The following is a 25,913-nucleotide window of genomic DNA, read 5'->3' on the forward strand; positions in this document are numbered from 1 at the left end:
GGGAAATATCCTTCCCTTCCATTGGGGAAATCATCCTTCCCTTCCATTGGGAAATATCCTTCCCTTCCGTCTCTGAGTAAAGCAGAGTTAGCTGGGCATGGCTTTTATTAATTTATCAATTAACCCCAAGGCAGAGGTTATAGATCCATGAGGGATTGATCCCTGTCTCCTGTCCCAGGTGGGATTTCAGCCATGAAAATCCCTGGTGACCACCAAGCCCATCCTTGGGATGCTCTGAAGGACTCAGAAACCCCAAAGGTTTCTGTTTATCCGTGGAATTTATTTATTTCCATGGAAAACCTGGCTCATCCCACCCCTGCCTGCCCCTGTGCCCTGGTTTAGTGCTTGAAATCCAGTGGTGGCTTTATAGGTTGGAATTATTTGCCAAAAACCCCCACAAAATCTTAATTATCCTAATTTCTACCAAAGCATTTCATTTTATTAATGGAAGCAAAGGCTTATTTACTGCCGCAGTGCAATTTGTCAGCTGCTCTTAATTAGAATTCTCTCTCATTATGCATCAAGCATTTCATAAAAGCGTTATTTGGGAAGCCCCAAAGCTGGAGCTGCAGAGCTCCAGACTCTGAGTCGGGCTTAAATTCCCTCCCCCCCTGCTCAGGTTTTTTGGGATCTGGAGCAGTTTGATGGGATGGGGTGAAAAATTCCCCTGGAAAAAAAGCAGGGAGTGAGAAAACCTGGCTGAATTCCTCTTTCCACAAGCTCTCTCCTCTCTCCATCCCTCCCTTCCCCATCCTGAGCCTCCTTCCCCCTGGAGCAGGAATTGCTGGGAAGGGAAGGCTCTGATATTCCCTGGGCTTTCCCCTCCTCCTGCTCAGCCTTTGCTGACTGAATTCTCATTTCTGTTCGGGCCTGGCTCAGAATGGTAAAAGAGGAGAGGTTTCCCCAAAGGAAGAGCACAAAGGGATCCCCTCCATGCCCTCCCTATGCCTCGGCTTTATCCGGATGCTCCAGGTGCTCCCCCAGCTGTTCTTTGATCTCCAAATGTGCCTTTGAATTCGCTCAAAGCACAACCCCCAATTAATTCCCCCACGGTGAAAAGCAAACCTGCCATTAAAGTGTCAGGGAGAGCAGCTGGGAGAGGGGATGGAGGGGAAAACATCCCCAGCTCTGCAGCTGCAGGGTAAACTGTGACTCAGCCCCTGCCAGAGTGTCTGAGGCAGGGAGGGTGTCCCCTGTGTCCCCAGGGGGGAATTCCCGGGGCAGGACATTCCCAGGGCAGGACATTCCCGGGGCAGGAATTTCCCGGGGCAGGACATTCCCGGGGCAGGATGCTCCCAGGGGTGCTGAGCAGCTGCCCTGGGGTGCTCAGTGGGATGCTCAGGGGTCCCTCAGCTCGTGGCTGCTGCTGAGGGCTGTGAACCAGATTTGCTCTTAATCCAGTGGTCTTAATTTTTATTTTTAATGGCCTGAGGAGCTGCTGGGCAGGAAAACGCTGCTGGGAGATTTGGGGGGAAATTTCCTCTCTGCTCAGCCTGGTTGAGGCTCCTCTGCTGGCATTGGGACCCTGGGGTGTCACTGCCTCTGTCCCACAGGGGACACTGGCTGGGGGTGGCCTGGCTGTGTCCTCTGGGGCACTCTCAGGGTGGGAAAACCCCCGTGCTGTGTTTTCCTGTCCCCTCCATCCCGCTCTGATTGTCACTAGGGTGGTGGCAGTGGTGGCAGTGTGATGTGCTGGCCCCAGGCTGGGGAGCCAAGGGGGCTGGAGCTCTGGAATATCACTGAGTGAGTGTTGTGGGGCTGGAGCTCTGGAACAGGGCTGGGTGAGTCTGCTGTGGGTCTATAACACTCAAACCCCGCTGGCTGAGTCTCCTCCTGGCCTCTGATGGGATCTGCAGGCTCGGAAAGGCTCCCAAGGACAGGGATTCATCCTGGACGTGTCCAGGGCCAGGCTGGGCAGGGCTGGGGGTGCCGGTCCCGTGGAGCTGTCCCTGGGATGAGCTTTAGGGTCCCTCTTCCCCAGGGCATTCCGTGGTTCCATGAGGAGCTCTTTGCCTTCTCCTGGCTGAGTTGCCTGGTCCTTGTTTCCCCTCTCTGTGGTGAGCACAGGCAGGAGCTGCACTCAGGAGAAGGAGGAAGGGCCTCTCCTGCAGATTTATTGGGGAAGGTGCCAACAAAAACCACCAAACGTTGCTCTTTGCCCGATGGACAGCTAAGGTTGCCTTGCTGCAGGCACACAAAATCAGATATGAACATGATATCTGATTTAACTTCACGCTTTTTCTTGGGTTATTTTTTGATTTGAGGCACTTTCTTTTTGCACTCTTGATTTCCAAGGAGATCTCTTAGCACATCTTTTTTTTTTTTTTTTTTCCCCAAATTTGTTCCGGGCCCAACCAAATACGAGGCACCAAATTATTTTCTTTGCCTTCAACTCTGCAAGTTTGGATCTCTTTGGATTCCCTCAAAATCCCTCTTCTGCACATCCTCTCTCTCCAGGAGGCTGCCCCAGCTCTGCCAGCCCGCCAGAGGAGCCGGTTTTGGGATTTTGGGATGTGCAGGGCGTGGAGAGGGAATAAAATCCCACCCAGCTCCTCCGGGATGCGGGAGAAGGAGCTGGGGCTGCTCCCTGCAGTCCGCAGGGATGCCCGGGGAGCCGCAGGAAGCCGCGGGTTAAAATAATGGAATTAAAGCTGCTGTGCCCGCTCCTGGCTCTGCCTTAGGGCTGATGGATGGGTGGGTGAGCCCCGCTGCATCCTGCCCGCCCCCTGCCCCTTCCATCCCCTCCGCGAACGCCTCAGCCGGGGATAGCGAGGAACGAGCTGTTAATTGAGGGTTTGTTTGCTTTTCCTGTGGCCCTGGCACAAAGCCTGTGAAAATCCACGTGGGAAGGGGCAGGGAGTGGGGAAGGAGGTGGAAGTGATCCCGGGCTTTAATGAGCGAGTGCAGAACGGCTCCTGTTGATCCCAGCTGCGGCTCCGAGGGTGATGTTATTGCAAACAATTAAAATCTCGCATTGTGGGGCTCTGCCGCGTCCTGCTGAGGGTGTCAGGAAAATACCCCCAGGAAAATGAACACCCCTCAGGCTCTGGCTGCGGCTGGGACAGGCAGATCTCCTCCCAGTGAACAACTGGGAGTGGATCTCCATCCCGAACTGGTTTTGCTGGGCTCGAATTCTCTGCCTGGAGCAATTATTCCACTGGAAAATGACCTTGCTGGTTGTGTCTGTTGAGGTTTTTCCAGGATTCCTGGTGGGAAGGAGGTTGGCAAAAGGAAGCTCCTGATGTTGTAGGGATGGGGTTTGTTTGCTGAAGGAGTTGTTTGGTTTTTTGGCCAAAAACAGGGAAAAAATTCATATAAATGTATTGGATTACAATCTAATTTTGGATTAAAATGGGTATTTTTTGTATTAAAATGAATATTCCTTTTTTCCCCATGTATAGGACACCTTTTTTCCTACATAAAGGACATTTTTATTTCCTCGTTTGCTTTTCCACGCAGGGTCAGGCCTCCCCTCCGTGGGCAGAGCAGGCAGGGGCAGCTCCCACACCCCAGAACAATTTTCCTCCAAGTTCCTCCTGTCCAAATCTCTCCCTGCCTGTCGCTCTTCGCAGTAATCAGCCCCCGTGGTTATTTCAGCCGACGCTAATTACTGCCATGAACTAATTAATGCCGCTTGCCTCTCCTCTCCTGCCTGCGATGTTTCCTAGCCCGCTGACACGTTCCAATTAAGGGGCTCCTGCCGGGGATGACTCAGAGCAGCCCGGGCTGGGATCAGCCCTGTGCTTTCCTGAAGGTCACCAGCACTGTCACAAATTGTCCCTGCTGCCAGGGAGGGCCCCTGGCCTGCCCAGCCCAGCTGGGGGTGTCCCCATCTCGGAGCAGGGACGGTGTTTGGGGTGAAAATCCCTTTGGTTTGAGCAGGAGCAGGATGAGAAGGATGGGAAGAGGCTTTGGGCAAGGGATGGAGGGACAGGACACAGGGAGAGGCTTCCACTGCCAGAGGGGTGGGAGACTGGGCAGAAATCCCACCCTGGGAGGGTGGGATGGGATTCCCAGAGCAGCTGTGGCTGTTCCATCCCTGGCAGTGCCCAAAGCCAGGCTGGATGGGCTTGGAGCAGCCTGGGACAGTGGGGGTGTCCCTGCCGTGGCAGGGGTGGAATGGGATCAGCTTTAATGGAATGGGATCACCCAACCCATTCCAGGATTCTGGGATAGGATTCCACGACTCCCTCCTTGTTTAGGGAGAGCGCCCTGCAGCAGTGAGCTCAACCCTGAGCTCCCACTCCCTTCATTCCTTATCCAAGCAGAATTCCCTCTTCCTTTCCCATCTCTCATTACCCAGGTTTTGCTGGAAAACCCCTCTGTCCCTTGATCCCTTGGGAGGGCTGGGCTGGAGCAGAGCCTGGGCAGAGCTGGAGAATAAAGCAGAGATTTATTGAAAGGCCTTGAGGATCCACCTTGGGCAGGACAAGAGCCTGGCCAGGGCCGCACCCAAGGGGGACCCAAAATGGTCCCAAATGGACAAACGCTGCCCAGGGCTCCCCCTTGGATCAGTTTTGCTCCGTTTGCACTTTGGGGTTGAATTGTCCAATTGCAGCTGCAGGCTGGGAGGTCCCATCCTTCTTGTTGCTCCCTGCAGCCCCCCTTGTTTGTGCTCTTGGGGCTGAAAGTTGTCCTGGGTGTGCAGCAGGAGAAGGATTTGTTTTGTGTCCGTGCTGTGTGCAGAGAGCTGAGTGAGCCTGAGTGTGAGCTCAGAGCTGCACCCTGGGCAGGAATAAATGAAAATAAACCTGAAGGCACCCCCAGCCTGGCTCTGTCCCGGCTGCTGCAGGTGCTCCCTGTGGGATGTGCAGCTGTCCTGGCCTCTCCCACATCCCACAGGGATTTTTTTCCTCACCTCCCCAGGCTGGGTTAGCAGAGGTGAGAGCTCCGGGCTGAACTGCAGATATGTCATTAGTATTAATAGCCCTGCTCAGACTCATTATGCAAATGAGGGCAGAGGAGCCAATTGAGTTATTCATCTTTAACCTTTATTTTGGGTCCTGTGGCTCCCCTGGTGCGGCTCCTGTTGCTGCTCTGGCTCGGGGCTGCTGCTTCCTTCTGCTGCCCTCACCCCACCAGCTCCCCCCGTTCCTGGGGTGATTCCAGGTGATCCCACCTGGACATTCCCTCCCTGTGGGTGCTCCTGGGGTGGATTCCCGGCCCTGCAGGAGGAGGGGGCTCGGGGTGCTGCTCCTCGTGCAGAGCTGGTGACACCAGGTGACAAACACTGCCACGGGGTGTGTTCCCTCCTCCCAGCCTGCTCTGGTGCCTCCAGTCCCACTGCCCCTCCTGCTTTTGCAGCTCCAGGGGGTTTGGGGAACCTGAGGACGTCCAGAAGCACCGACCTGGATTCCTTTTTGTCAGGAAATAGGGAATGGCCAATCCTGCCAGAGGATGGGATTGGATGGGAAAGCCCTCTCTGATGGGAGTGGGATATGGATTCTTTCCTGTCCACCCCAGGCTTTTGTCCTGTGGGGACAGGACAAAAACCTCAGGACTGAGGTGGGATACTGGGAAGGAATTCCTGCCTGGGGAGGCCCTGGAAAAGAATTCCCAGAGCAGCTGTGGCTGCCCCTGGACCCCTGGCAGTGTCCCTGGACAGGGCTGGAGCAGCCTGGGGCAGTGGGAGGTGTCCCTGCCATGGCAGGGGTGGCACTGGCTGGGCTGGGAGGTCCCTTTGGAGCCCGAATGTCACATCCCCGTCAATCCCAAACCCCAGGTGCCTGAGGACGGGGCTGGGGGCAGCTCTGGGATGTGCTGACGTGTCTGTGTTGCCTTGCAGGGGTTCCCTGGCCCTGTCCTGGCCCCGGGCTGCGAGCAGCGAGTGAAGGAGAAGCAGGATTGGGACCTCGGGAGCACCCACAGCGAGCTGGCCATCAGGATAGGTAGAGCTGGGCTGCAGCCAGGCAAGCATCCTGTCATAGACCACCCCCAGAGCCCCTGCCTGGCACCGGGGCTGCCACCGGAATTCCAGGGGTTTGCCCGTGCTCAGGGCCCCTCCCTTTCCCTTTTTCCCTTTTTCTTTTTTTTTCCTTTTTCCCTTTTTCTTTTTTTTTTCCTTTTTCCCTTTTTTTCCCTTTTTTTCCCCCCTTTTTTCCCCCCATTTTCCCCCCCTTTTTCCCCCCCTTTTCCCCCCCCTTTTCCCCCCCCTTTTTCCCCTTTTTTCCCCTTTTTTCCCCCCTTTTTTCCCCCATTTTCCCCCCTTTTTTTCCCCTTTTTTCCCCCCTTTTTTTCCCCCCTTTTTCCCCCCCCTTTTTTCCCCCCTTTTTTCCCCTCCTTTTTTTCCCTCTTTTTTTCCCCTTTTTCCCTCTCCCCCTTCCTCCCGTTTCTCCTGCAGCTCTCAAAGCCACTTGCACTGTCTGGGCCATGAATTATTGATCAGAGCTCTCTGCTGTGCTGCAGGAGTGAAACCCTCGGGTTATTCCCAGCTCTGCCTCTGCCCCTCCTGCCCTCCCCAGCCCTGCTCATCCCGGGGCTCAATCCAGCCCCAGCTGCCAGAGGGAGGAACACAAGGTCCTGCTGGCAGCTCTTTCCTCCTTAAACAGATTTTAAAGGAGGAATTTGGGGCTCCTTTGGGCTTCCCCAGCCCCCGGGGTGAGTTTGGGGTGTGTGGTGGGCACACGTCCCCTGAGCACTGTTGGCTTTTCCTCCTCCCAGCAGGAGACAAAGCAAATGTAATTTTCTAAATTAATTTTATTCCTCTGGTTATTTGGTTGGAGTTGTGGTTTAAGGCACCACCAGCACGACTGGGAGCGGAGTGATTTGAAGGAACGGCCCTTCCTTTTGCAGCACTGCTCCCCTCTTAAATCAGCTCCTATTTAACCACACGGCTTAATTGCACCTTTCCCGAAGTGCTGCAAATCCTCAGGATCTGAGACTGCAGCCTGGGCTTTTCCAGAGGGATGGGAGGGATCTTTTCCTGCTCCACGCGGGAGCTTTGCATCCTCGGGGGCAGCTGCAGGGGGAAATCCCCATCTCAGGTGCAGTTTAATTTGATTTTTCAGGGGAAAGCAGAAGGGCTCAGCCCCACAGCTCCCAGCAGCTCGAACTGCCGAGGTTTTTATGTTCTCATCTCCTTTTAGTTGCAGACAATAACAGTGCAAATGGTTTTGGGAATAGAAAATTTCCATTAGGCTTTGTTGGTTATTTTTTTTTCCTCCTCTCTCTGGGGAAATGGTATTAAGAACCTACAACACATTCATCCTTTTATTGTCTTTTCCTTTTTTTCCCCTTTCTCTCTACTGAAATAACCCGGGTGTTTTCACAACATTCCCTGGGCCTTCCCAGAGCTGGGCAGAGCCTGCCGGGGCTCCGGGGAAGCTCTGGGAACATAATGGGTGTTTTCAAAGTCTAATGGGTACTAAGTGGAATATTTCAGGCTTAATCACTGCTGAATCATTGACCCTTCCTTCATATTTACATCTTTTTAAATCGCTAAAGCTGTGAAAACAAAGGAAAATCCCAAAGCAGCAGCTGCCTTGTTCTGCCTCAGCGCCTGGGGATGGATGGGGGTGAGGAGCAGGAGCTGGGATGGGAATTGTGGAAAGCTGCAGCCCCCCAGGGCCCTGCCGTGTGTCTGAGCTCTGTGTGGGGCTGGAAATGCTTTTTTATGCCTTTTTTGCATTTTCAGCCCGGCTGGGGGAGGCTGTGGGGTGTGCTCACAGTCAGAGCTGCCATCCTGCTGGCTGTCACCAGCCACGAGGATCCTTCAGACCTGGGAAGGTGGGAGTTACACCTGTCCCTGGGGGAGAAAAAAGCTTCATTTTGCCTTTTTTCCCCTCAATCAGCAGCGTTTGGGAGCAGCCTGGGCTGGTGGAAGGTGTCCCTTGGCAGGGGTGGAGGGGGGTGAGCTTTAGGCTCCCTCCCATCCCATCCCATCCCATCCCATCCCATCCCATCCCATCCCATCCCATCCCATCCCATCCCATCCCATCCCATCCCATCCCATCCCATCCCATCCCATCCCATCCCATCCCATCCCATCCCATCCCATCCCATCCCATCCCAATCCCTTTGGGTTCCCATTATTTGTGTTTGCTGGGCTGCTCCAGCCCCTCTCCAGAAAGAGAAATGGGAATTTTTGGGAGTTGCTGGAAGCTGCCTGTGCCTCGTGGGTGCCTGGAGTAAGGTGTGTGTATCCCTGGGAAGTGCAGAAGGGGTGGATTCACCCTGAGTTGCTCTGAAAAGTCTGTCTAGACTCTGCTTGATGAGTGGGATAATCACCAGGCGTTAATTACTCCGAGGGAGAGAGACTCCAGCCTTGTCTCTGCTGGCTCCGGGTAGGCAAGGGCTGCAATTTCTATTTCTGTGCTTGCAGCAGGTGGGGATGGAGCTCGGGGGGGTTTGATCGGGGCTGCAGGAGCCCCTCGGGGGTCCCAGGAGTGCCCTGGGTGGGCTGTGCCCCCTGCCCTGCTCCCCGTGGGCAGCGCGGGGCTGGGCACAGAGGGGATGGCAGGGGCAGGGTCACGGCGGGGCTGAGGCCAGCCCTGACCCCGCAGTGCTCTGGGGAAGTTCCCAGAAAGGATTTGCAGGCGGCAGAGCCCCGGGAACCCGAGCTGGGACCGGGGCAGGTGGATGTGGAACAGCCCAGGGCTCAGCCCGGCCCCTGCCGTGATCCACAGCCCGAGCCTGCAGCCTCCTCCTCCCCCTGGAGCATCCCCTGCTGCCGGGAGAGCTCTGGGAGCTGCTGGGGCAGAGCAGGGCATGGCAGGGGGGGTGAAAAGCTGGATAAACCCCAAAGAGCCCAAAGAGCCCTTTGGTGCCCAGGCAGGAGCAGCTCAGTGCCCGGCACGGCTCCAGGTGATCCCTTGGGAGGGCAGGGCTGGAGCAGAGCCTGGGCAGAGCTGCAGAATAAAGCAGAGATTTATTGAAAGGCCTTGAGGATCCACCTTGGGCAGGACAAGAGCCTGGCCAGGGCTGCACCCAAGGGGGACCCAAAATGGTCCCAAATGGACAAACGCTGCCCAGGGCTCACCCTTGGATCAGTTTTGCTCCGTTTGCACTTTGGGGTTGAATTGTCCAATTGCAGCTGCAGGGGCAGCACAGGGTCTGGAATACAGGGAAAACTCAAAAGGCATCAGGAGGGCAGTGGGAATTCCTGTGCTGGCTGCTGAACTCCAAATCCGTGTCTGAGGAAGCACCAGGGGCATCGCCCACCCCAGAGCCAGGGCTGTGTCTGTCCCCTGGAGAGAGAATTTACAGGAGTGGGGAGTGACAGGACGAGGAGGAGCAGCTTCAGGCTGACAGGGAGTGGGTTGGGATTGATGTTCAGGAGAAATCCATCCCTGGGAGGACAAAATCCATCCCTGGGAGGACAAAATCCATCCCTGGGAGGACAAAATCCATCCCTGGGAGGACAAAATCCTTCCCTGGGAGGGTGGGGAGGGGCTGGGATGGAATTCCCAGAGGAGCTGTGGCTGCCCCTGGATCCCTGGGAGTGTCCATGGTGTTCCTGCCCATGGATCGAGTGGATCATTTCCAATTTCCCTTCCCTGCTGCCCTGGTGGCTGCAGGAGGGGGGTCCCCGGTGTTACTGAGGGGGGTCAGCGTTGACTGGAGTGCCTCAGTTCCTTTTGCTGGGCTGGGATTTAGGGAATGCTGCCCTGGCATCCCCTCCTGGCTGCTCAGGGAGCAGACACACGTGGATTTATTAGCCAGAAAAACGACCCCGTGTTCACAGCAGCCGCTGTGAGGAATTAAATTTTGTTAAACTCGTTACTTCAATGAGCTGGCAGCTCTGGGGGCCCCACACAGAAACCTCATCACGCAGGAATTGGGTTTTTTCCCCTGAAATTGCAGCTGCTGCATCAAATCCGAGGCCCAGGTGTGGATTTGGCTGGGGACACCCCAGGGCCAGCCCTGCTGGGCCCCTTTCAGCAGCATCACCCCCTTCCTAAGCTCATTCTTCCCATTTTTTTCCTGTATTTTTCCCCTCCAAAGGAAGTTTCCGTGCCCCAGGGCTGCCCGAGGGGGCTGCACAGGAGAGGAAGCAGGAGCTGCTCGTGGAGCATCTCTTTTTATCAGTGCACTGAAGTGAGCTGGGCAGAGGAGACCAAAACCCCCTGGGAGCCAACACAAAGAGAGCAGGAGCTGAATTTCAGCTTGGCCCTGATGCTGGAGGCAGCACAGCAGTGGGGCTTGCCCTTAGAGCCAAAAAATTCCCCTTTTTCCCTGTTTTTTCTGGATGGACCACCTGGTTTGAGGAAGTGCAGCCCTGTCCCAGCTTTCTTTGCCCTGCTCTGTGCTGAGGGGAGAACCTGCCCAGGAGCATGGGCAGCTTGCTGGGCATTTTCTCCTCATTCCCCTTTCCCTGAGCTGTGAGGGGGAAATGATGGATCCAAACCCTGGGGATTGATCAGGGTTATTCATCCAAAGCCTCCTGAGTGCATCCAGAAGCTTCACTCAGCCCTTGTGACCTCCACAACACAAAACTGCTGCCCAAAGAGGGGCTGTCCACAGCTTTGCACCACCCCAGCTGTGCCTGTGCTGGCTCTGCCACGTTCACACCGTGCTCCTTCCCCTGAACATCAATCCTGGGAGGCCCCAGAGGCACCCGGGTGATGAATGCCCGTGGCAGTGTCTGTATTGATTAAAAACCATCCTGCTGCCCCTTTCTGGAGCGTTTCAAATGGTTATTGACTGTCCCTGCCAGCCTGGGCTCTGTGCTTGGCTTTTATAGTCCGGGCTGAATGTGGATTTATGGACCCAGGGCTCCAAGGAAATAAATGGAAAGGGGGCACATCATTCCTGCTGGAGTGATGAAGTGCCTGATGAAGTATCCCCAGCGTTCCAGTCCCTGCCTCGCTCCTGGGATCAGCAATTTTGGCTCTGCAGGGCCAGAAGCCACCTGGTGTTTGCTGTCCCTCTGCTTCTTGGGGGCCCAGCAGTTTATTCTGGGTGGAAACCTTCAGGATTTGCAGCCTGATCCCTCAGGAAATGCCAGCCTGTGGCCTTCCAGTGAAAACCTGGCTCTGGGTGAGCTGTGCTGTGCCCAGGGGCTCTGGGGGTGGGAAATGCTCTGCAGCCAATCTTTAATTCCAGGGGGATTTGTTCCTCCAGGGGGATTTGTTCCTCCAGGGGGATTTGTTCCCCCAGGAGCCTGGGTAAACTCGGGCTGATGAGCTGGGGAGGCTCTGGGAGCTGCAGGGAGATTTTTTGGGGGGCTTGTGGCCACTCAGAGCAGCCTTTTCCCAAGTGGAACCTAAATTCCCTGTGCTTTTATCAAGGTTTAATTTCCTGGCTGCACTTCCAGTCAGTTTAATGCTGGATGAGATAAATTCCCCAGAGACTCCTCTCCATGCCCTGGTGGCTCCTAGATGTTAATTGATTTAAGCAGACTATAAAATGCTCCAAACAGACACAAAATTCAAAGGTGAACTTATTCAGTAGTAACTTTTCTAGTTTACTTTTTCCTCATAGGATAACCGGTTTATTACCTAGATCAAAATGTCAGAGCTCCTGAAGAGCAGAGGATTTCAGGCTGACGTGAATGGGAGATATTTTGCATTTTAAAAATCTGTTCTGAAGGGAAATGTGACCTGTGGTGTCTGGAGAACAGCTGAAGTGCAGCTTCTTGTCTTGCTTGCCTGCGAGGGGGAAAGTTCCAGCCTGCTGCAGAGGGTGAAGCACTTCTGTAGGAAGGAACACGCATTAAAAATTGATGTTTTCCCAGCTGCTGCCGAGGTCAGTGAACACATCAGTGTGTGCTGCAGGGGGTGACAGTGGCACAGGCAGGTGTGGCACCGCTGCTGTGCCACCAGCCCTCCACAGACCCCCCTGATTTCAGGAAAAACCTCTCCAGGGATGTGTCTGCATCCCCTCCGCCTTCCCAGGCTGGCGTGGGAGCAGCTGAGGACTGAAATCAGCACCAGGGCTGGAATCCTGCCCCAGCCCCTCTGCAGGGGCTGGGAGAGGGATTAGCACGAGCAGATCTCGGGAGAAACTCCAGTGCAGCTGCTCTGGGGAAACGCTGGAATTTCAAGGTTTATTAAACCAAAGCAACAATTGGTTTTGCTGCAGCCCCTGGAGTGGAGCTTGGTTTTGGCTCTGTTCAGCCAGCACAGGAATTCATTTATTTGCTGGAGCTGGGTGGGGATGGGGATGATTTGGAGTCACCCTGAGGAGGGTTTGGGGGAGCTGTGAGGTGTGGGGAGCCTGCTCTGGGGGCGAGGGAGCAAATGCAGCCAGGAAAAAGGGGTTATTCCCCAGATTCCAACTCCACAGCCTGGTGAAGGGCAGTGCAGGCTGTGGAAAGGCCCTGCCCAGCTGTGAGCAGGCAGAGGAGCTGTGGGGTGGGAAATGGGCTGGCAGTGACCCCAAAATGCGGCTGTGGGGGGCCCTGAGGTGCTCCGGAGGTGCTGGGGGTGTGTGGAGAGGTTTGGCCACGCCCTGCAGACAGGAACAGCAATATTTCAATATTTAAGAGCACAGGAGTGCTCTGCCAGGTGTCCTGTTCCCTTCCCTGCAGTGTCACCCCAGGGACACGTTTAGGTCCAAAAAAGCTGGAGCTGCTTTGGGATTTTGACTCCTCCTGGTGCTGGTTTGGGTGCTGGGACCACCCTGGCTCTGCTTCCTCAGCTCTGAGCCCCCCAAACCTCCTCAGCCTTGGGGTGCACAGAGGGGTTCAGGGGCTTTTATTCCCTAAAAGCTCCTGGGGTCTTGGCAAGGCTGCACAAGGGGCTCCTGAGCAGCCCTGGGCTCTTTGTGGAGCTCAGAAATGGATGAATTTCCCTCTGCCCTGGGAAAATGGATAAATTCCAGTCTTGGCTGGGATTTGGGGTGAGGTCTCCCAGCTGGTTTTGCCTCACACACCAGTTTAACTCCAGCTTGAGCCAGAGCTGGGGCCAGGGGCTGGCAGCTGCTGGGGCAGGGCTCACCCTCCCTGCAGCTGGGATCTTTTTTCCCTCTTTGGGAGCTGGGATCCTTTTTCTTCTCCTCCAGGATCTGGAATCCTTTTTCCTCCTGCAGGATCTGGGATCCTTTTTCCTCCTGCAGGAGCTGGGATCCCTTTTCCTCCTGCAGGAACTGGGATCTTTTCCTCCTCCTCCAGGATCTGGGATCCTTTTTCCTCCCGCAGGATCTGGGATCTTTTCCGCCTCCTGCAGGATCTGGGATCCTTTTTCCTCCTCCAGGGTCTGGGATCCTTTTTCCTCCTGCAGGAGCTGGGATCCCTTTTCCTCCCTGAACCTGGAATATTTTTATTTTTTTGCAGGAGCAGGTTCCCTCTCCCTGCTGTGATCTGTGCTGTGATTTCCTTCCCACCTGATTTCCACTTCCACAGGTTTTTCTCCTGGCAGCTCCCGGTGTCCTGAGCACGTTGTTCGTGTCTCTTTTATGGCCTTGCACGTGGTATATGGCACAGGATGATGGAATATGGCTTTTCCCTAAAAATCGATGGCTTAGCTCCTCCCCCCTCCCACCAGGATGCTCTCCCAGATACAATTATTGATTGTTGAGCTAAAAGCCAGGTTTAGGTCATAATTGCCCTTTAAATCAGTGGGACTGGGGTGGGTTTAGTGTCTAATTGTTCTTTAATTCAGTGGGGCTCGTGGATTTGTGCTCAAATTCCTCTTTAATTCAGTGGGGCTGGGGGTTTGCACTGAAATTCCTCTTTAATTCAGTGGGGCTGGGGGGTTTGCACTGAAATTCCTCTTAAATTCAGTGGGGCTGGGGGTTTGCACTGAAATTCCTCTTTAATTCAATGGTGCTGGGGGGTTTGCACTGAAATTCCTCTTTAATTCAGTGGGGCTGGGGGGTTTGCACTGAGTGCCCCATGGAAAGGGGATTTCCATGCAAGGGCAGCTGAAGGCTGCAGGGATCCTTTATGGAAGCACACGAGGCAAAGGGAAAGAGGAGGATTTTTTTTTCCGTGTGTTCTTCCCAGCTGAGTCATCCCTGCATTCCCACCTCGGCCTCAGGGACTTCCATTTGGATTCTGAGGAGAAAAAAGAACCCAGCTCCTTCTGCCCTAAACCCCAGGGATGGTTCAGATCCTGGTTTTTTATGGGATGGATTTTGGGGTGATGTTGGCTGCCCTCCCCCAGCTCCATAACCTCCAGGGATGGTTCAGATCCCATTTTTTGGGGATGGATTTTGGGGTGGTGTTTGCTTCCCTCCCCCAGCTCCAGGGCCGTGCCTGGAGCACATTTTGGGATCTGGGATTGGGATGAGGATGATGCTGGGCATGGTTTGTGTCTCCTCTGTGGGGACAGGAGCTGTCCCAGCCCTGGAAGGTGCCGTGTCCTTCCTGCAGGGATGCAGGGAACGCTGCTGGAGCCACCCTGGATTGCTGGGCTGGAGCCACAGCCTGCCCCTCCTGCCACAGACAGGAGTTCCCATTCCAGAGCTGTTCATCCCAGGAATCAGAGCTGCTGGAAGGAAAAACCCCAGGCCCTGAGCCTTCCCAAATCCTCCCTTTGGCCACGTCACTGCCAGCCCTGGCTCTGCTTCGCTGCTTTTCATCCCTAAAATAGGAACATGAAACATTGAACAGGGCTGGAGGGAGCTGCTCTCGGAATAAATGCGGGATCCTGGCAGGAATGGGGGAGGCTCTGTTCTCTCTTCAAACACATTTCTCCCCCTGTCGGTGTTTTCCTGCTGCAGGTTCCTCCTGCTCCCCTGGAGTGGGAGATGGGGAATCTCCTGCTCTCCCCCCTGGGATTTGTTGGGATGCAGTCCCTCTGTGGGGGATTCAGGGATGTGATGTTTAATATCCCACAGTGGGATTTGTTGGGATCCAGTCCCTCTCTGGGGGATTCAGGGATGTGATGTTTAATATCCCATGGGAAGGATTTGTTGGGATGCAGCCCCTCTGTGGGGGATTCAGGGATGTGATGTTTAATATCCCACAGTGGGATTTGTTGGGATCCAGTCCCTCTGTGAGGGATTCAGGGATGTGATGTTTAATATCCCATGGGAAGGATTTGTTGGGATCCAGTCCCTCTGTGGGGGATTCAGGGATGTGATGTTTAATATCCCACAGTGGGATTTGTTGGGATCCCACACCGGCTCCTCTCCAGGCTGTCCTGGTCTCTTCCCATCCCACAATCCCTTGGAAACCCAATTTGTGTGCAAAAATCCGATTTTCTGCTGGGATGCGATCCCGTGTGGCTCAAGGGGGTGTGTGGGATTCCTTCAGGGGCTGTGGTACCCCCAGGGTGTCCCATTCCCATTCCCAATCCTGCCTGGATGATGGATCGTGCTCCTGGAAGCAGCCTCGGTCATTCCTGGAGAACAGGCAAAAATCCAATCTGTTTGTCCCTCCAGAGGGAGCTGGGATTGATTTTGTGAGTCCAAGGGCTGAGGACAAAGGAGCACTTTATTTATTTTCCCCAGGAATCGATTCCTTATTTTATTTTCCCAGCTCTGGGAGGGGCCCCTTTCCCCGGGCGTGTGCTGGGCCCTGCTGGGGGAGCTGCTGCTGTTTCCCTGGGCTGGGTGGGGGATGAGGATGGCAGCTCCAGATGTGTCTCTCCAGATGTGTCTCCCCAGATGTGTCTCCCCAGATGTGGATTTTCCCCGAGCACTGGGAGCTGCCGAGCAGCAAACGCAGGCTGGGACTGCAGGAATTCCTTCTAGGAACTGGCTTGCACAAAGCTGCTGTGCAGGGAGGAGTTAGGGCAGGGCTGGATGGGATCTTGGCAAGGAATTCCTGGCTGGGAGACCCTGGGATGGAATTCCCAGATTTCTGTGGCTGCCCCTGGATCCCTGGGAGTTTCCAGGGCTGGGCTGGACGGGGCTTGGAGCAGCCTGGGGTATTGGAATGTGTCCCTGTGGAACTGGATGAGCTTTGAGGTCTCTTCCCATCCAAACCATTCCATAATTGTGGGCACCACTCCATTGGTCACTCCCATCTCTATTTCAGCCTCTGGGACCTAATGTTTTTATTAATTTCTTTTCATTTTAAAATGAATTTAATTAACGTGCAAAGAGAGTTTTTCCAGCTGAATCCCCTGTGCCTTTTTGAAATGAAAGGGGCAGCGGGTGACTTTGGCTAGGGGGAATGCCAGGAGGAAAGGATGAGAGGAATTGTGGAGAGCAGGGATGGAGCTGCTGTAAGGAAATGGTGAAATCCCAGTGGGAATAAGCACGGTCCTGCTCTGGGCTCCAGCACCCGGGGCTGTGCTTGTCCTGCTGCCTGCTCCTGTGCCAGCCCCAGCTCCTGCTCCCTGCATTTCCAAAGTTCAGCTCGAGAGGACACGGGCAGGAGGGAGGGGAGGGCACAGGGAGCAGCGGGGCAATAAATGGATTAAATCAGGGCTGGGGGGCAGTGCCAGAGCCCCTGGGCAGGGGCACAGCGGGGGTGTGTGCGGGGGTCCCTGGGGGGCTGGTGTGGTGGGAGATCCTGAGGGAATGGCAGATCCTGTGGGAATGGCAGATCCTGAGGGAATGGCAGATCCTGTGGGAATGGCAGATCCTGAGGGAATGGCAGGGTTCATTTGGGAATGGCAGGGTTCATTTGGGAATATCAGGATCCATTTGGGACTGGCAGGATGATTTGGGAATGGCAGGGTCTATTTGGGAATGGCAGATCCTGAGGGAATGGCAGGGTCATTTGGGAATGGCAGGGTCCTGAGGGAATGGCAGGATGATTTGGGAATGGCAGGGTCCTGAGGGAATGGCAGATCCTGAGGGAATGGCAGGGTCCATTTGGGAATAGCAGATCCTGAGGGAATGGCAGGGTCATTTGGGAATGGCAGATCCTGAGGGAATGGCAGGGTCCTTTGGGAATGGCAGGGTCCTGAGGGACTGGCAGAATAATTTGGGAATATCAGGATCCATTTGGGAATGGCAGGGTCCATTTGGGTCTGGCAGAATGATTTGGGAATGGCAGGAGAGGGTTCTGCCACCCTTTGGGGCTGCTCAGGGGGAGCAGCACCAACCCCCTGCCCCGCCTGGTGCTGCCTGCTTCCTTCCCAGCTCCCATAAAATCCCACTTTTCCTTCCCCGTGGGGCTGAGGCTCTCCCTGTCCCTGCTCCCTGCCAGGGCTGCCAGCCTGGCTCAGCCCTCGGGAACGAAGCGATCAAATTAACCGGGATGTGTAAAATTCCAGCATGGAATGACTCAGCTGCATCTGCTGGGAGCTCTGTCAGGAGCTCCTGGAAGGGAGCAGGAATTCATTGCTTGAAAGGACCTGGTGCACGCAGTGACACCGAGGGTGGTGCCTGGAATTGATCCCTGAGCACGGGGCTGGGAGGGCAGGGAGGGTTTGGGGATCAGAGCTGAGTGCTGCCAGCACCCCAGGGAGCAGCAGCACCTCGTGCTGTCACCTCGTGCTGTCACCTCGTGCTGGGTCACCCCGGGGCTTGGGTCCCTCACTGGGAGCTGCCCTGGTGGCACCCTGAGCTCCTGTGCCTTGCCAGGGACATTCCCCCCACCCAGGGCTGGGGGGGTGTTGGAAGATTCTGGGGTTCTTTTGGGGCTGGATTGTTCCTGGAGTGGTGTTTGGGGTGGGATTTGGGTGTTGGGGTTTGGGTGTTGGCTCTGAGTGATTTTTCTGAGGTGGGATTTGGGTGCTGTGCTCCAAGTGCCATTCAGGAGGGATTTGGCTCTGGCTCAGGTGTGAGGAGGAATTTGGGGTCAAACTCTCAGTGATGTTTGAGGTGGGATTTGGGTGTCATGCTCTGAGTAATTGCTGAGGTGAGATTTGAGTGTTGAGCTGGTTTGGGATAGGATTTGTTGAGCTCTGAGTGATTTTTTTGAGCTGGGATTTGGGTGTCGTGCTCTGGTTGATGTTTGTGGAGGGGCTTTGGGATCAAGCTCTGGTTGATTTTTTGAGGTGGGATTTGGGTGTTGAGCCCTGGGTGATTTTTTGAGGTGGATTTGGGTGTTGAGCTCTGGGTGATTTTTTTTTGAGGAGGAATTTGGGTGTTGAGCTCTGGGTGATTTTTTGAGGTGGGATTTGGGTGTTGAGCTCTGGGTGATTTTTTGAGGTGGATTTGGGTGTTGAGCCCTGGTTGATTTTTTGAGGTGGATTTGGGTGTTGGCTCTGGGTGATTTTTTGAGGTAGATTTGGGTGTTGAGCTCTGGGTGATTTTTTGAGGTGGATTTGGGTGTTGTGCCCCGAGTGCCTCTCAGGAGGGCTTTGGGTGTTGTTCTCCCTGTGTTTGGGACCCCAGCTGGGTGCAGGATGGGGCTGAGGCTCCGGCCAGACCCCGGGAATAACCCATGGGAGCCAGAGGGAGTGAGTGCAGCCTGTTCTGGGAGCTCCTGTGCTGGGTGAAGGCCCCTGACAGACCCTGGGTCTCTGTTTCTCCTCCTCTGGAAGCCTCCTGGACCTGCAGGAATGTTGGAAAAGGAGTTTATTCTGTGTGGGGGCTGCAGGGTGGGGCTGCACTCACACTCCCTGCACAGAGCATCCCATTCCCACTGCATCCCGGGGCTCTGGAGCATGGGAAGCCTGTGCTCTCTGCTCAAGCACCCTGAGCCTTCCTAGCAGTAAATAAAAGCTATTTTTAAAAAGAAATCCTGATTTTGACCATAGTTGGGCAGCTCCAGGGAGCCTCTTTTCCAGCATTTTTTGTTGCTGGAGTATAAACTTCCCAAGAGCTGGGTCTGCCCAGCTTTGGGGGCTCATTCCCAGCTTTTCCCTGGCAGTTTCCTTCTGTGCTGTCAGACCTGCCACAGGTCAGGATCCCAGGATTTCACCTGCCTGGGAGCCCCTGGGATGCAGCCATCCCCCAGGACGTGCCGTGCTTAATTACTGGCAGTAATTAAACCCTCTTCTGGAGGTGGGAGATAAGAGCAGCGTTTCCCGGGTGGCAGCAGATGCTCCCTAACACCCATCTGCTCCTCGGCATCCAGGCCCTGCTGCGCTCCTGGAATTCCTCCTGCAGTGGGAAGAGGATGAGGAAAACAAGGATGTGGGGAAGGCTGGAGGAGGGGATGGCAGCAGGGAACGGCTTTGGCCATGGAGGGGCACTTGGAGGGCAGTGGCACCGATGGCTTCAGCCCCCAGAGCTGCCAGAATTCCTTGGGAAAGCCTCTGAATCCAGGGAAAGCTGAGGGGAGACAAGGCTGCCAGTAATCCTTGGGAAAAGGTTTCAAACCAGGGGAAGCCGAGGCGTTGGCGTTCTCTTTGGGAAATTGTTCCTTCTCCCCTTCCCCCTGCCCAGGCAGTCCGAGCTGTTCAGCTCTCCTGCTTTTCCTGGGGCAGCAGGAACCCCGAATTCCAGCTGCAGGGAATCAGGAGGGTTTTTGGGGCTCGGGAGGGAATTTGGGGCAGGTTTGTGCTGCTCTGCTGCTCCCTCCCGGTGTTCCCTGAGCTCGGAGCAGCCGCTCTGCTGGAATTGGAATTGCACAACAGGAGAACGTGTGAGCCTCTTCTGCCTTTCCTGTATCCTCAACACCAAATAATTCCCCCAAACAGCCAGGGAGCAGCAGTTAATTACGGATTTTAATAAGCCTGTGATGCATCCGTGCTTGGCACTGCCTCCCCTTCTCCCACACCTCGGAGATGGGAGCAGGGGAGGAGGCTCAGCCTTGGAAGTGCAGCTGAGGGAGGAATTCCCAGAGCCCCCGAGCCTGGAGATCTCTCCAGAGCCCTTCCTGGTGAGGGTGGGATGGGGAAATGGACGGGGGAAGGCTGCAGAGGAGGGGTTGGAGCTGGGAATGCTTTTCCTTCCAGCTCCCAGGGAAGCTCCAGATTGTCCTGGGTGAGTTTCTTCCAGCAGGGAGAGCGGAGGTGTTGGGATGGTGCCTGGAGAAGGAGCCTGTGCCAGAGGGTGCCAGCCCCTCCTGCCCCCGGGCTGTCTGCAGGGCTTTTACAGCTAAGCCGGGACTAACCCGGGTCCTAAACCCCTCAGAGGGGCTGCAGGGCTCCAGAGCTGTGCCAGGGGGAGTTTGGGCAGCCCGGAGCACTCTGAACTGCAGGGCTTAAAGCCAGGCCTAAGTGGGGAGGAGCAGAAGGGCTCTGCAAAACCAGAGAGCTGCACGGGGTTGGATTTGGGAGCGGAGCGGGGCTTTGGAGCCCAGAGTCAACAGAGCCTGGCGCTGTTTGTGCACCAAAGCTGAGCTCACGGCTAATGCAAACAGTTTTCATTAAGAAATAATCAAAAATAAAAAGCCATTTCACATGCTGATAAGGAGCCAGTTGGTTTTTTCACTCCAGCAGCAGTTTAAGCCACGCTCAAAGCCATTTATCTTTTCTCCAGCGCTGGCTGCAGAGGATATGAAAAATGCAGCAGGCTGCACATATGTAATTAAACTTTTGGCAGAATCCTTGCCCCGCAGCTTTACTAAGAAATTCAATAATGATAAATCGAGTGGAATATCTAAAGGACTTTTTGTGAACAAGATTTAAAATAATGTCCGTGGCACGGAGAGTTGTTTGCCACCTAATTGTCTTGGCACGGCTGTGGGAGCAGCCTGGCTGTGGTGTCAGCTCTTCTTCACAGCCCGGCCCTTGTTCTGCTCTTATCTCCACTCCAATTTGCCATTGAGGCTTTCCTGATCGCCAGCCAAGCCCGTGCTTATCCCTCAGGGCTGTTTTGTTCCCCCAGCCCCGCGTTTCCAGCTGGGAATGCTCCGGGTGTGAGGCTGGCCCGAGCTGGCAGCGGTGCCATCGCTGCTCTGTAATTATCCTCTCCTTTTTATCCTCTTTTCCAGCGGGGATTGGCAGCAGAGCCGGCCCCTTGAGCGGGCTCTGTGTGTGACACCGCTCTGAAAACGATGCTGGGATTGTCTCCCTGCCTTTGGTGCTGCTGCCTTTATCCCTGGCTAATCCAGGGATCGTTTATAGGAGAGGTGATTCTGTGTTCGAGCTGCCCCTCCTCAGCACTTTCCCTGGAAAAGCTGTGCCAATTCTCTTCCATTTCCACGCGTTTTTCCCTGTTTTCCTCACCCCTGTGGCGTCCCCCCCATCCTTTGTCACCGCAGCCCTTGGAGGGGCTTCAGATCTCCCCAGAAAAGGCAAATTTTCATCATTCCCCCCCCAGTTGAACCAAGCAGACTAATTAAAACCGAAATATGAAATATAAAATAACCATTAAGGAGGTATCTGACAGAAGTGAGCACCCGAGGAGGTGGCAGTGCAGTGACAGAGCTGGGCTGGGCTGTTCTCTTTGGGAAATTGTTCCTTCTCCCCTTCCCCGTGCCCAGACAAGGCTCAGCCCGAGCGTTTCAACTCTCCTGCTTTTCCTGGGACAGCCAGAGCGCAGAATTCCAGCTGCAGGGAATAGGGAGGGTGTTTGGGGCTTGGAGAGGAATGAAGCTGACCTGGGTGTTGTTCCCTGTCCCCTCCTTGGCTGACCCCGGTGCTCTGTGTCCCCAGACAAGGCTGAGAACGGGGAGCCCTTCCAGCCCTACCAGCGGCGGCGGGGAGCGGGGCCGCCGGTGCCCGAGAGCCCGCCCGCGCCCCGGGCCGGGCCCGGCGGCGCCGGGAGCAGCAGCTGGAGGAGGATCGCGCTGCTGATCCTGGCCATCACCATCCACAACATCCCAGGTGAGCCCCCGGGCGCATCGCTCGGGTCCCGCTCCTGTCGCTGTCGCTGTCGCTGTCGCTGTCCCTGCTCCTGTCCCTGTCCCTGTCCCTGTCCCTGTCCCTGTCCCTGTCCCTGTCCCTGTCCCTGTCCCTGCCCCTGTCTCCGTCCCCGCCCCTGTCCCTGCTCCTGTCCCTGTCCCCGTCCCTGTCCCCCTCCCCGTCCCCGTCCGTGTCCCCGTGTCCCCGTCCCCATCCCCGTCTCCGTCCCTGTCCCTGTCGCTGTCGCTGTCCCTGTCCCTGTCCCTGTCGCTGGCCCTGTCCCTGTCGCCGTCCCTGTCCCCGTCCCTGTCCCTGTCCCTGTCCCTGTCCCTGTCCTGTCGCTGTCCCTGTCCCCGTCCCCGTCCCTGTCCCTGTCCCTGTCCCTGTCCCTGTCCCTGTCCTGTCGCTGTCCCTGTCCCCGTCCCTGTCCCTGTCCCTGTCCCTGTCCCTGTCCCTGTCCCTGTCCCTGTCCTGTCGCTGTCCCTGTCCCCGTCCCTGTCTCTGTCCCGTGGTGCCTCTGGGCACGATCCCCTCCCGCGTCAGGCCCTGGCCCAGCCCCGCCGTGGGGAGGGGGCTCGGGGGGCCCGCGGCAGCTGCAGCCCGGCCCCTGCCAGCCCCGCTCCTGGGCTGGGAACTGCCTCCTCCCAGCTGGCTGCCAGCACCCTTGGGTGCTCCAGGGGCGAGAACTGCCTCCTCCCAGCTGGCCGTGGGCACCTTTGGGTGCTCCAGGGGCGAGAACTGCCTCCTCCCAGCTGGCTGTGAGCACCCTTGGGTGCTCCAGGGGCGAGAACTGCCTCCTCCCAGCTGGCTGTGGGCACCCTTGGGTGCTCCTGGAGCGGGAACTGCCTCCTCCCAGCTGGCCGTGGGCACCTTTGGGTGCTCCTGGAGCAGGAACTGCCCCCTCCCAGCTGGCTGTGAGCACCCTTGGGTGCTCCTGGGCTGGGAACAGCCCCCTCCCAGCTGGCCGTGGGCACCTTTGGGTGCTCCTGGGGTGGGAACTGCCCCCTCCCAGCTGGCTGTGGGCACCTTTGGGTGCTCCTGGTGCCCCCCTGGCTGGGTTATCCTGATAAGAAGCTGGCCGTTAATGATTTGCTGCTCCTCTTGCATCACCAGCAGAGCTGTTCTGGGCACTGACCTGCTCTGGTTTGTCAGCAGCAGCAAAACATTGCTCGCTCCTCGTCCCTCTTCTCTCAGTTAATTCGAGGGGATTAATTAATCCGAGGGGGACGATTTGGGTGCCGTAGTTCAGCTCCAGGTGCTGCAGGGAGAGGATGGGAGCCCCAGGCCGGCCTCCCACAGCCACCCCGTGCTCCTGGAGGAAGGGCTGGGTGATTGTTCCAACGCCGGGAATGCCAATGGAAAGGAGAAATTGATAATGACAGGAGATGCCAAACTGCAGGCTCTTCCTGCTAATTAATATTCATACGTGCCGGGTTTAGCAGAACATTAATTATGCATTTAATCAGGCCCTGTTTATTCTGGTTTAGCTTTGTACCTTGGGTGGCTGTTATGCTGAAGAGTTCGGATTAATTAAAATGTTACTGGTGTACCACAAATAACAATTAGCGAGGTGTGAGCTGAGCAGCCTTTCCCTTTGTGCTGCCAGGGAGGGGAGGAGAGGGGAGGGGAGGGGAGGGAGGGGAGGGGAGGGGAGGGGAGGGGAGGCTGCCAGGGTGGGGCCCTGGCCAGGGATCCCGGGAAGCTCCAGGGATGCTCTGGAGGGCTCTGCCCTGCTCCCAGCTCAGGGGAGGCGCTGCTGCCTCATTCCAGGGGCTCCCCCACGGCTGCTGAACCTCCCAGGTGAGCTCCCCCAGCACCCAGGGGGGTTTGTACCTGTTCCACGGGGTCTGACACCCCCAGGTGAGCTCCCTAAGAGGGTTTGTACCTGATCCATGGGGTCTGACACCCCCAGGGGGGTTTGTACCTGTTCCATGGGGTTTGAACCTCCCAGGTGAGTTCCCCCAGCACCCAGGGGTGTTTGTACCTGTTCCACGGGGTCTGACACCCCCTGGTGAGCTCCCTAAGGGGATTTGTACCTGATCCATGGGGTCTGACACCCCCAGGTGGGTTTGTACCTGTTCCACGGGGTCTGACACCCCCAGGTGGGTTTGTACCTGTTCCATGCGGTCTGACACCCCCAGGGGGGTTTGTACCTGATCTGTGGGGTCTGACACCCCCAGGGGGGTTTGTACCTGTTCCATGGGGTCTGACACCCCCAGGTGGGTTTGTACCTGTTCCACGGGGTCTGACACCCCCAGGTGGGTTTGTACCTCACCCATGTGGTCTGACACCCCCCGGTGAGCTCCCTAAGGGGATTTGTACCTGATCCATGGGGTCTGACACCCCCAGGGGGGTTTGTACCTGATCCATGGGGTCTGACACCCCCAGATGGGTTTGTACCTGATCCATGGGGTCTGACACCCCCAGGTGAGCTCCCTAAGAGGGTTTGTACCTGATCCATGGGTCTGACACCCCCAGGTGGGTTTGTACCTCACCCATGTGGTCTGACATCACCAGCTGAGCTCCCCAGGTGGGTTTGTACCTGTTCCATGGGGTCTGACACCTCCCAGGTGAGCTCCCCCAGCACCCAGGGGTGTTTGTACTTGTTCCATGGGGTCTGACACCCCCAGGTGAGCTCTCTCAAGCCCTTGTGGCTGACTCCATGCTCTTCCCAGGTGGAATTCTGCACTCTGCAGCTTTTTAAACCTCAAGCCAGCCCCACGAGGGTCGGGCAGGGCTGAGCCCCGTGCCCAGGGCTGCTCCTGGTGTGGGTTCAGGGCGAGGGGAGGGGGCTGTGCACGGCTCCCGTGCTGTGCTGGCAGATTGCAGTTCCTGGGAAGGGAGGTGATTTCCAGGCTGGCTGCTTTGTCATTAGCACGAATTGATTGGATTTGTCCCCCCGGGACAGGCGCTCCCTGCTCTGGGCTCCCGAGGGAAGGGCAATGAGTGCCAGATTGCATCTCAATTACCAGCAGCGCTGATTATTTGTATGAATATTCTCCCAGATCCATTAAAAGGCCGGGAACATTCGTTTGGGATGATGGGGTTTTCTTCGTGGGGCTCTTGAAATTGAGGCTGTTTTCCAATTGTTGACTTTAATGAGGATTTGGGAACCCACTGGGGCTCAGCAGAGCGTGAGTTTGGCTGCACCCATCAATCTGTGCCTCGTCTGGGAGATGCCTCTTCCTGGAATTCCAACGTTCCCCCTGCCCCTGGCTGCTCCTGGGCACTTGGAGCACCCTCCATTCCTACTGGAGGGGCTGTTTTTAGGAGGAGAAGGAGGAGAAGGAGGAAAAGGAGAAGAAGGAGGAAAAGGAGGAGAAGGAGGAAAAGGAGGAGAAGGAGGAAAAGGAGGAGAAGGAGGAAAAGGAGGAGGAAAAGGTTTCCCTGCAGCGCTGCATGCCAGGGTGCAGCTCAGGGAAGGCGTTGGTGGGTGCAGGGAGCACGTGGGGCAGCAATTCCGTGGAATTTCAGGGCAGTGGAGCCGAGTGCTGGCCCTGGGGCTCGCTCGGAATGGGATTCCAGATCTCCAGAGGGATGGAGAGATGCACGTGGGAGCAGGCAGGAGTTTTTCACAGCGTGTCTGCTCTCAGTGAAGGACCCAGGTGCCATTCCCAGGGCTCAGGTGCCATCCCCAGGGCTCAGGTGACATCCCCAGGGCTCAGGTGCCATCCCCAGCCACGCTGCTGCTCTCAGGCTGGTTTTGGCTCCGTGGCCAGCTCAGCTCCCTCAGGACTCCCCCTGCTCCCCTCAATTCCACGTTTTCCAGGGTGGGAAGTTTTCCTGCCAGCCTCACACTGGGGGTGACAGGAGGGGTCCCTGATGTCCCCCTGCCACCACCTCATCTGTCACAAACTCATTTGGAGGCTGCCAGTGACAGGCACTGATAACACATCGGTGTTTTGTCAGCAGCAGCAGCCACAGAGGTGACAAAAGCCAATTAAATCCAGGATTTTCACCAGCTGGAGTGAAATATTCCACTGAAATGTGCCTGTGGGAGCTGCTCTCCTGCCTTGTGCCCATCAGATCTCAGCTCTGGCACATCAAACCTGCCTGAGCAGTGGCCTGAGGAAGCTTTTACGTGCTGGGGATGAAACTTTAAATATCTCTGATGGATTCAGGTGCTGTGGGGTCAGGAGAGCCCAGCTCCAGCAGGGTCAGTCCTGCTTTTAGCTCAGCTCTGCTTTGGTAATTGGGGAAAGAGATTTCTGCTTCCAGAGAAGCATTTCCAGCACGGGGGAGTCCTGGGAGGTTGGAGAGTGTCTTTAATTCTCTTAAATCAGGGGGAATTCTTTAACACCAGGGGGAATTCTTTCAAATCAGGGGGAATTCTCTCAAATCGGGGGGAATTCTTTCAAATCAGGGGGAATTCTTTAACACCAGGGGGAATTCTTTCAAATCAGGTGAAATGCTTTCAAATCAGGGGGAATTCTCTGAAATCAGAGGGAATTC

The 25,913-nt window shown here is 56.0% G+C and overlaps 1 protein-coding gene across 1 annotated transcript in view; it reads left to right on the forward strand.

Moving 5' to 3' along the window:
• Positions 1-25,913, forward strand: part of SLC39A11 (solute carrier family 39 member 11) — a 54,009-nt gene that overhangs the window by 12,200 nt on the left and 15,896 nt on the right. The window contains 2 exon segments of the mRNA XM_063409492.1: positions 5,786-5,909; positions 21,273-21,443. Coding sequence (XP_063265562.1) covers positions 5,786-5,909; positions 21,273-21,443 — 295 coding nt within the window.

This window comes from Prinia subflava, chromosome 12 (assembly GCF_021018805.1).
Source record: "Prinia subflava isolate CZ2003 ecotype Zambia chromosome 12, Cam_Psub_1.2, whole genome shotgun sequence".
NCBI classification, from domain to species: domain Eukaryota; kingdom Metazoa; phylum Chordata; class Aves; order Passeriformes; family Cisticolidae; genus Prinia; species Prinia subflava.